This window comes from Parambassis ranga, chromosome 20, assembly GCF_900634625.1.
Source record: "Parambassis ranga chromosome 20, fParRan2.1, whole genome shotgun sequence".
Lineage (NCBI taxonomy): Eukaryota > Metazoa > Chordata > Actinopteri > Ambassidae > Parambassis > Parambassis ranga.
Window position 1 is genome coordinate 30,548 of NC_041040.1, and position 10,623 is coordinate 41,170.

Below are 10,623 nucleotides of genomic sequence, written 5' to 3' on the forward strand. Positions count from 1 at the left end.
GGGTATACCCTGTGAGGACACGACACACCCTGGATGGGAAACATTGGAGATGCATTAGGAAGGGGACAGAGACAGTTGAATGGCTGAAATCGGTCAATGTATGCTGAAGATACGCTGCGCCAAAAAACTACACACCAAGCAGTTGTTCAGAGGGTGCAACCCCCATTAAAATACATGGGATCTGCCCTGAGAGGAGTAACAGGAGGCTGACACACCCCTCTCTCCAACATTAATTAGGCTTAATTAGGCAGGCAGAGCGGTTACCATGGTGACAAGCTGACACACAGAGGCATACAAAGCTCTGAATTGCTATGATTCTCCAGCAAAGCAAAGCAAGCATGTTTCAGCTGCAGCAATCAAACTTGCATTTTCTTCAGGAAATGCACTCTTCTAGTTTTTTGAAAAAAACTTGAGGTTGACCCGGAATGTCCTCTGTGAGATGAACATTTTGATAGCTGAATGGCTGAAATCGGTCAATGTATGCTGAAGATACGCTGCTGTAAAAGGCTCCTGAAGGAAATGCAAGTTTGATTGCAGAAGCTGAAGCATTGCTTTGAAAGCTTATCTGAATGATTGCTTTGAACTCTAAAAGTATGAAAAAACACATCTAAATGCATATGAATAGAAGCTGGATGGCAGAACAAGGGCTGAATTCCTCTGAACACAAGCTGAAGCAGTCATAAAAGCAGCCGAATTAACCTGAACAGCAGCTGGATAATTGCTTTGAACAGCAGGTGAATTGTCTGATCTTGGAATAATAGCTGAGGCTTAGGGAGACTAAACGATTTTGATGTGGGCATGTAGCAAACAGCTCCATAGCGATGAATATGGCAGATATCATGTGTAATGATTGATAAAGAAGTAGCCGTAATACTAGTGATACTATACAGCTGAAGGATGATCAATATGACACATATAATGCTTAAAGTCTGATAAAGACTACAAATATGGCTGCTTTGTATGCTTCTTGACAGCCTGTCACCATGGTAACCGCTCTGCCTGCCTAATTAGGCAGCGAGTTAGAAAATAGGTTTGCTCTGGTCCAGTCACTTCACCATGAATGAGCAAAAAGACCGGCACTCTCCCCGAACAGCTGGCTCTACAGGCAAAACAGTTTGGTTTAACGTCACCAGGAGCTCTACCGTCTCTACAGTCCCTGGGTTTACACTTCTCTGGTCTCTCTATCACGCGGAATGGAGTTCGCCCTTACACACTTACACACACACACGGCATGTGCATAAATGCGCACAACTCTCTCTTTAAATAAACATGGAGAAGTTGCACTTATCACTCACTACTGTTGGTACTCACCACGAATCTGACTGTATGAAGAAATGTGTAAAAGATGTTAGCCTCCTCTGCAGCTGTGTTTCGTTCTTCCTCTCTGATCCTTCTCTTCTCCGAGTTTAGTCCAGTAATCAGTTTGATTATTTTCCTTTGCACTTTAGGCAGGTTCGTTTCCACGAACTCTCCAAAATCTCCTGCTGTGTCTCTCCTTGAAACTGTCCACCAACACCTTTATTGCACAAAGGTGTACCTTTATATAACTTTGGTATGCCTTTGATCTCTGAGTCATCAAAGGTACCCCTGTCAGCCTGTCACCACGGTAACAGCCCTGCCTGCCTGTATCCATGGCAACCTGAATGTTTCTCAACCGCCCCTAACTGCAGCTCTCTCTGTCCCCCTCCTAATGCATTTCTGATGTAAAAACACCCTCTAAACAACTGCTGCTTTTGTCCAAACCGAAGCCTTCAGACAAAAAGTATGGACACAGCCAGAATCACAAGATGTTGCTCTACAACACAGTATATGCGATGTGGACATGTAGCAAACAGCTCCATAGCAATGAATATGGCAGATATCATGCGTAACGATTGATAAAGAAGCAGCCAAATACTATACAGCTGAAGGATGATCAATATGACAGATATAATGCTTAAAGTCTGATAAAGACTACAAATATGGCTGCCAAATGCAGCCAAATGCCATATGGTTGCCAAATATGGTAACAGCTCTGCCTGCCTCATTAAGCTAAATTAATGTTATTTTTTTCAAAAGACTATAGTTTTTCAAATATTAAGCAGTTTCTGTGTCATTTTTAACACGGGAGTCTATGAGAGAGCCCTTCAACCAGGGTCATCTGCCAAATTTATCTCCTCCTACAAATTTCAAGCTTCACACGTATAGACTTAGCCTGCCTGTGTACGTCATCTCCCCAGTTGTGTTGTTTTAGTATTGGTTGTGTAGTGTTAGCTGTGTTTTTGCCATCGTTCGTTGTTTTCCACACAGGTGTTGGTGTGTTTATAGATGTCTTACTATAGACGTATATGTGATGTCACTCCGATGATCTCATCCATGATATGTTACTGTGAAATATGATTGTGCCTGTGCCTGCTCTAAGATGTGTGTGTGTATTCTGAGAAGCTGTGTCTGTTGGATAACAGAGGGTAAAAGACCGCAGGCTGGTTGGAGGCTCATGTTTCCAGAACCAGAACCTGAGCCTATAATGTTTGTAGCAGGTTAGTAGCTCTGCACTTGGTCCACATACACCTGGCCGTGGTCATCGTGGTGATAAGGCAGGTGATGGGGGTCTATGTAAGCTCCAACCTGGTCATTGTAGGCGTAGTTCAGCTCCCCCAGGTCATCGGTGGGGGCGTGGTCTCTGCCAGCCAGCAGATCGGTCCGTTTCAGAGCGCGGCCTTCTCCAAATGCACGGTACAGATACACCGCCATGACGAACAGCGCCACCTGCAGAGAGGCGGAAACACTCAGTGTGATGGAGCTAGAGTAACATAAGGTTACCATCCAGACTCACTGTATGAGACAGCGTCTAGTGGACACTGGAGGAAATGCAGTTTGTGCTGCTTGGTCTCAGTACCTACCTCAGTACCTCATCTACTAACAGATACAGAGCTGCGCTGATCTTCCTTCTTCTTCACCCTTAATAAATATTTATGTCATATAACCACAAACAGGCAGCCATGTTGATTCAAAACCATCCAATCAGAAGCAGACAGGAAGTGCTGACACGTCAAAGTGATCTGCTGGTGACTCAGTGAAGACACATAAAAACCCTCAGACTGTGACAAAGGTGTGTTTGCACCCTCTGCAGGCAGTGCAGTGTTACTACCTGCAGTAACTGCAGGGCGACGTCCATGGCGATGATGGTCAGGGAGTTCTCCTGCAGCCAATCACTGAACGTCTGACTGCAGCCCTGAAAACCACAAACCCAGCAGCATCATGGGTAAAACATCACATCACACCAGCGATATGAAACACAGCAGGTTTAGAGCCGCCGGCGCCCCCTCAGGAGCGAGCTCGTGCCGCTCCCTTGGCCAATCAGAGTGAGGTTCAGCAGCTCGGAGCACCAGGAAGAGTTGACGCTGCGCTGAAACGAGTGAAAGCAGGAACACGGAAGCACGTCTGGACTCGTCAGGTTCAGGCTCTGGATGTAGGTGTTGCTCAGCCAATCAGCAGCACCGGTTCTGCCACAGCAGCCGCCCTGTGAGTCAGTCACAGTGTCGGTGTGTGTTTTAGTGTGTGTCAGTGTGTGTGTGTGTCTGTGTGTGTGTCTGTGTGTGTGTGTGTCTGCGTGTGTCTGTGTGTGTGTGTGTCTGTGTGTGTGTGTGTGTGTCTGTGTGTGTCTGCGTGTGTCTGTGTCAGTGTGTGTGTATATGTGTGTCAGTGTGTGTGTGTCTGTGTGTCAGTGTGCCAGTGTCTGTGTAATAATAGCACAGGGTACCAGCAGGGGGCAGCACTAAGAAACAAAACTGGATTTTATTTCTCACAGTGTTCTTTCAAGAAACCCACCACACATCAGCCGAGGGACACAGGTAAAAAACAGCTGACTGAGCCCTGGATGTGGTCGCAGCATTTTCCCACGTGACCTGAATGCAGCATCAGACGTTACGCTGACTCACCGTCAGCAGTAGGAACCTGATCTCACAGGTCGCTGCCACGCTGACCGCCAACACCACCGATCACCAGCAGGCCCACGGACACCACCTGCAGCTCCTCTGCACACACAGAGACACAGAGACAGAGACACACACACAGAGACAGACAGACACACACACACAGTGTCATTGAGCTATGCTAACAGTTCCCCCTTGTTTACAGTCTTTGTGCTAAGCTAGGCTAAAGCAGCGTCCTCTTTGTAAATGTTGGGCTGATCCTTTAAAGCTGCAGAGGATGCAGTACATCCTCTGCTGGGCCTCTGCTGGGCCTTTTTGATGAGGGAGCTGATGGTGAGCTCCCACTTGAGGTCCTGGGTGATGGTGGTACCCAGGAAGCGGAAAGAGTCCACTGTGGAGATGGGGGTGTCTGTCAGGGTGAGGGGGGGTGATGGAGCTGGCACTTTCCGAAAGTCTACCGTCATCTCCACTGTCCTCTGGGCATTCAGCTCCAGGTTGTTGTCAGCACACCAGGACACCAGACGGTCCACCTCCATCCTGTAGGCAGACTCATCCCCGTCTGAGATGAGTCCAATGAGGGTGGTGTCGTCAGCAAACTTAATCAGCTTGACAGACTGGTGGCTGGAGGTGCAGCAGTTGGTGTACAGGGAGAAGAGCAGAGGGGAAAGTACACAGCCTTGGGGGGTACCGGTGCTGATGGTCCTTGTTTCCGAGACATTCGTCCCCAGCCTCACATGCTGTCTCCTGTCTGTCAGGAAGTCAGTGATCCACCGGCAGATGGAGTCTGGAACATGCAGCAGGGACAGCTTGTCTTGGAGGAAAGTACAGAAACAAAGAATCAAAGAAGAAGAGAAACAAAGAGCAAACCAAGTAAGAAAACAGTTCAAGAAAGAACACAGAAGACAAACAAGTAAAAGGACAGAAGGGCAAGAGAAAAGGTTCATTTGAAAGCAAGCAAGCTAAGAGACAAGACAGGTGGTGACAAAGGGACGAACCAAATTACTGGGATGGGGGGAGGGCTGGCCTGGGATGGTAGAGGAGAGTGCACTCCCCCGGGGGGGTCACCTGGTGGTCCCCCCTGGGTTTTCTTTTCTAACCCTAACTAAAATTGATTCACAATCAGTGTTGATCCTAACTGGACAGGATGATTTTACAGAAGAGTGAGTGACTCGGAGTTACATTGTGTTGTGTTCTCTTTATTTTTTGAGCAGTGCATTTTACACATAAAACAAAGCTTTCAATATGACTACTCACTCCTGTATTTTGTAGGAATTTAGAGTCTTAATTCTAGATTAATACATTAAATGTAAGAGTGAGAATACATTTCAGAATATTTTTTTTTAAAAAAAGGGTGAGTTACAAGCACAAGGAGCTACATTAAACAAATATATATATTTGTGGCTATATCTATAAGATTAGGTTTTACAGAGGTCTAGAACTGTGTGTTTTCTAATGATCCAACAGATCCACAGATTTTTGTGGAGGACAGAGCTGATTATTTACATATACACAACTGTTTACTGTCCCTCTGGGATAAAGAATCCATGCATGTCTTTGTAGATTTCACCATTCACGTGTGCTCGAGCGACTTCTTTGAACGTTCTGCCGTCGAGGATCAGGATGAAACCGGACTGGCCCGGGTTGGAGTTAATGACAGATATTAGCAGCAAACCTACAGATGGACAGAAAAATGATGACACATCTTAAAATATAACACACTGTACAGCACAGTCTAACAAATACAGATTAAACATGTGAGCCGTTATGTTTGTCCACCGTATTCTTACCGTCATCCTCCGACTCTCCCTTGGGTCGGGGGACAAACACCGGCTCCAGTGGCCAGCACTTTTCTTCACCCCAGTAAAGCATCTTCTTGGTTTCTGTGTCAAACTTTGCAACCTACAATAAATTAAAGGGATTCGTACAAATGACTTCATCATGCATATTACTAATCAGATAAACACTCATCATCACAATCAGCAGTTATTTACAGACATTCTAAATATACAACCAAGCATGAATAGCTTATCAGCGCCTGTGCAGTACTTTGTTCTGACAGCACAGAGATTATTACATTTCATTGCTGCACTTTTCCTGGTATTAGATTCACTGACTTTAATCAGAGCAACATTCAGTTATCATTACATAATCAATGTTCTTGGAGCTACATGTGCAGATGCCAATAGCTACTGGATTTAAAATAAAAATAACCTGGTTTTCATGCTATTGTTCAATAAATTACACACATTACATAAATTACGTGTTACAAACACGTGATTTGTAAAATATAATCAAGACTTAAAACATATTTTCTTCTCCTTTTATTCAAGTGAATGCTGCACATTTGAGTTCCTCACTGTTGCAATAAAAAAAAGGAAATGCGATAATTGACCATCCAGTAAGGTTTGCTTGCACTGCAAACTTCACCTCATGTAAATGTATGATTTTCTTCAGCTGCAGGGCCCATCTTCCTCAAAGGAAGCCCTCACAAAAACATAATCTGGACCTGTGACCTGCTGGCTCAGATTATTTTCATGATGTGGAAACTCTGGGCAAATGTTTCTGGGCCCTTACACACCACATTGGTCATAAACCCTTGAAGTAAAGCATAAAGTCTGGACTTCTGGACATTTGTGGTGGTGGTGGTGTACAAAAAAAAATTACAACAGCAGAACCTTTTTGTTGATACAAAGCAACATACTCCTGCTTTTACTGGAATTTTACCAGAGGGATTAATAAACACATCTAATTGTCCAAACTGAGATGTTTCCCTTTACTACTCTTTGTTTTTGTATCCTGCCTGGCCTTCATAACTCACTTCCTTTAAGGGTTTGTCTCCATTTTTCCTGGCTTCTTATGTTGTATAATTGTACCTAATGGAGTCATTGAGGAGCTCAGGGTTTTTTGATCCTAACTTCAGGTCCTCTAAAGGGTAATTATCATCATGACAAGCAACGCTGCCAGGAACATGATGTTTCCCCAAAAGCAGAGCATCTGAAGTGTTTGTTCAACATTCTGGTCTGCTTGGAGAACATGTTCTTTACTTGCAACTGCACAGTTATTATTATTACACCGTTGTGTTCTGCAAACCTTCCCTGGGATGTCTTAAAATCTTGTCACACACACGCATCTCATGTGCTGCTTGATAGAAACCTCCTCACCTGTTTTGACACTGCTGATTCCTCCACAATGTTCCCATAGACAAACTGGTGCCTCCTTCCATTCACGTCATAATTAATTCTGGGTAGTTCAAAACCTGATTGAGGAAAAACAAATCACAGTTTTTTTTTAAAAATGAGCAATTAATTCCAAAGATTTGCTGCAGTGGCATCAGTGTTACCTTCACAGAGCACCTCTGCCTGGCACATGAGTTTGCCTTCTTTCTCCTTCACAGCACTGGCGGTTGTGAACTTGAGTTTCACCAGGTCGTCTCCGATGGCAGCCCCCTGCAAAACCCAGAAAGAAAGTAAATTTACTTTATTTAATTTTTTTAATTTAAGGATGAAATGGGTTTTTTTCTTTTAAACTGCCCCCACCTTGTCTGGATGGACGGGGAGCACGTATCGTCTGTAACCCGGTTTGGAGTAGCGTTTGTCGTGTGACGCGGGCTCTTCCTTCAGCTTGTCTATGTAGAACATATCATACAGGCTGCTGTCGTTGTAGGCGATGACGTCGAAGATCACATGACCGTCGACCTCAAAGGCATTCACGTGATGGTACACCACTAATGATCCGGTGTAGTACTTTGTGTCAACCACTTTGCCTGTTTTTCTGTCTATCAGGTGGATCAGAGTCTATAAAACACACACACACACACACACACACACACTGTCTATTACACTGTACAAGCATGAAGAAAGACACACAACACACACGTTTCCTTACATTCTCCTCAGGGCAGAACTTCAGGCAGCTTGCCCAGTTCACCCCCCTCATGTAGGCGGTGGCCATCCTGAGGATGTCCAGCTTGAAAGGTTGCTCGACGAAGATGAAGTAGTTGTCCGTCATGCCGAAGCTGTGGTAGTAGCTTGGGGAAAGGAGGGAGCGGCAGGGAACTGCGCAGATCACATCAGCATTCTTCAGCGCAGGGACGTTCTTTCCTTTATCTGGAAAGTTTCAAAGAAATAAATGAATGCATAAATAAATAAATAAATAAATACATATAGGTAACATCCCTCTACTACATTATACATGGACTCATACATCACCCCACATTTGAACACAAAAAATGAGCTTTGGTGCACTTTATCATAGCACCATGATTGATGCAGGGAGGGACAAGGAGGAGTCAATGGCCCCTGAGCCCACACAGGAACAGATTTATCGATATCAGGGCTTAGTAACAAAACATGTGTCAGATGATCGAGGGCCCTATTAAGACCAATCACATATCATAACCTATGTGATTGGAGCGCCCCGGCCAGACATCAACAGCAGATAAAATGGGGCTATTGCAGAATTACCAGGGTTATCTGGCTGAGTGGCGCCATTCAGGTGTCAGAGGTCAGTACCAAGGTACCATGACCAAGGTCCTATTAAGACATATGACATAAGGTACCCCTAATTAAGGGGCCCTATAAGACACATAGTAATTACATACCACATGATATTAAATTGAGGGGCCCTATGAAGGTATATCACGTAACATAACCAGTGTTACTTGGCTTCAGGGCCCCATTAACATACCGCGATGGATGACATAGTGGGAATAGTAGCAAAGATATCGCCTTGGAAAACATAGCCATGCACAGGCTTGGGCATCAGGGGCCCCCTGAGCGCTTGGGCCTCTGGATATACAATGCCTCTTTATTCCGTGTCATAAAGATGCACTTACATAACACTGCCACGTAATACTGTGCAGCTCGAGACCATAGCAGCGAATGTGATAATTACTGACAATAATTACAGAAAAGATGAACAACAAGATTCTAGCTGAAGGTTAGAATTTGAACAAGGTGGCACGTTTCTCCGTTCTGTCCTCACATTTTCATAATATGTGAACATGTTAGCACAGAGGTGTCAGGACAAAGTTTATATGCACCTTTCTCTGAAGCAGCCGGGACTTTGAACAACGTGTATTTAGTCTTGCCCTTATCTGCTATTGAAGTTCCGATGTTGTATGCGTTGCCCTCCTTGTCGTAGTGTGGATGGGACGTAGCCAGGTTTATAGGCAGGAACTTCAGGTAGTCCACCTGTGTGCAGACAGTTCAACAAGGCATGAAACTCTGAAACATCACGTGTGTTAAAAAAAATGTGTGAGATGGAGTTACCTTGTCCTGAGTTTCCAGGGTCACAGGATCAATCTTGCGGATGTAGTTGGTTTCAGAAGTGGCAAAGTAGTCGTTACCGTATTTGATGAAATTGCTGGCACCGTTGTCTGTGAAGTCAGGCACAGTGTGGTTGAGGAAGGTGATGGCCCTGAAAGGTTTAAGAGGGGTTAGAAAGAGGCTGAGGATGGTGCATGGATGTGTGTGTGTGTGTGTGTGTGCTGGTTATTCTCATGATAAAAGTCCCATTCATCTGTTCTTTTTCTTCACTTTAAATCAAATATTAAATTAAAGTCCCATTCATCCCAGCAATTACAGTAATTGTGTATGGCAGATGATACAAAAAAATGAGAAAAGGGAAATTGTTGGATGAAATAAAAACAGGACCTTTCCACTGATCTGATTTGTTTTGAATAAAATGAAGAGTCCTCACTTGACGATGAAGTTCTTGCTCGGGTCTGGATAAGCCATGGTCCCCATTTCAGACACAACAATCCTGTCTGCAGCCATGTTTGCTTTGTAGGTGTCACTTCTGAGGAATCTGCTCCTGTGGGTCATTTCTCCTGTAAGAAAAGAAAAAACATTCTAGTTGTACTTTTACATTAAAAGGGTTTTAAAGGTAAAGAAGTGCAGGACGGACCGTCTTTAAAGGTGAAGCTGTTCATGATGGACATCCCGTCAAACCAGTGGTTGTAGCTGGTGTCCCCCACCGAGAAGATGCCAGGGCCATTACGCAGAAGAGTGCCTTGCAGCCAGCTGGGGATATTTCCTAATATAAAAAGAAAGAAAGAAACATTATTAAACTATGACCATTTAAAAAAAACACCTCACATTTAGACCTACCTTTGACTTCTGCCTTCACAGGCTCCGGCCTCTCCGTTGCATTCTTGCAGTATTGTGCGGACATGTTTGCTGACTGAGCAGAGGACAACACAAGGACCTGTCCATGTAAACTCTGCTGTGCAAACCACTTCCTTTAAAGCTCTGCTCTTACTTGTGGGAAGGTGGGAGGGGGGTGTTGGCAAAGTGCACATTATCTTATCTGACTGTGAGACTATCTCCGACCTGTTGGAGGATTTCAGAGAAATCTGAGTAGAAATAAAAACAGAGAGGACTTACCTGTTGAGTGTCACTTCAAATGATCCTGCTGTTACATAATATATTAAATAAATATATAAAATAATTTATAAAAAATAAAATAAATTACATAAGCCAGTTTATCTTTATTGCTTCCCTTCACATGGATTTTCTTTTTTAATTTATTACTAATAATTCAGTTTATTGAGTTCAGAGTGGTCATTCTCAGCCTAGATATTATTATAATACAGCACAGATCTAATCCTCTTTCTGATTGAACCTTCTCTTATCTTTGCTGTGCTTGGTTGTAACTTTGGATTATGGCCTTATGTCATTGAGACGCTGCTTTTCCTAGAATGCTGTAT

General features: G+C 44.1%; 1 protein-coding gene across 1 annotated transcript; it reads right to left on the minus strand.

The window, feature by feature from the left end:
• Positions 1 to 5,089: 5,089 nt before the first annotated feature.
• bco1 (beta-carotene oxygenase 1) lies at positions 5,090 to 10,162 on the minus strand. Its single transcript, XM_028433093.1, has 11 exons — positions 10,025 to 10,162; positions 9,822 to 9,950; positions 9,615 to 9,744; positions 9,185 to 9,332; positions 8,956 to 9,106; positions 7,800 to 8,020; positions 7,451 to 7,708; positions 7,255 to 7,360; positions 7,076 to 7,170; positions 5,702 to 5,813; positions 5,090 to 5,586 (listed from the first exon to the last, which is right to left on the minus strand). Exons 1-11 carry the CDS (start codon positions 10,086 to 10,088, stop codon positions 5,432 to 5,434), a joined length of 1,569 nt encoding a protein of 522 aa, XP_028288894.1. The 5' UTR covers positions 10,089 to 10,162; the 3' UTR covers positions 5,090 to 5,431.
• Between the last annotated feature and the right edge of the window lie 461 nt (positions 10,163 to 10,623).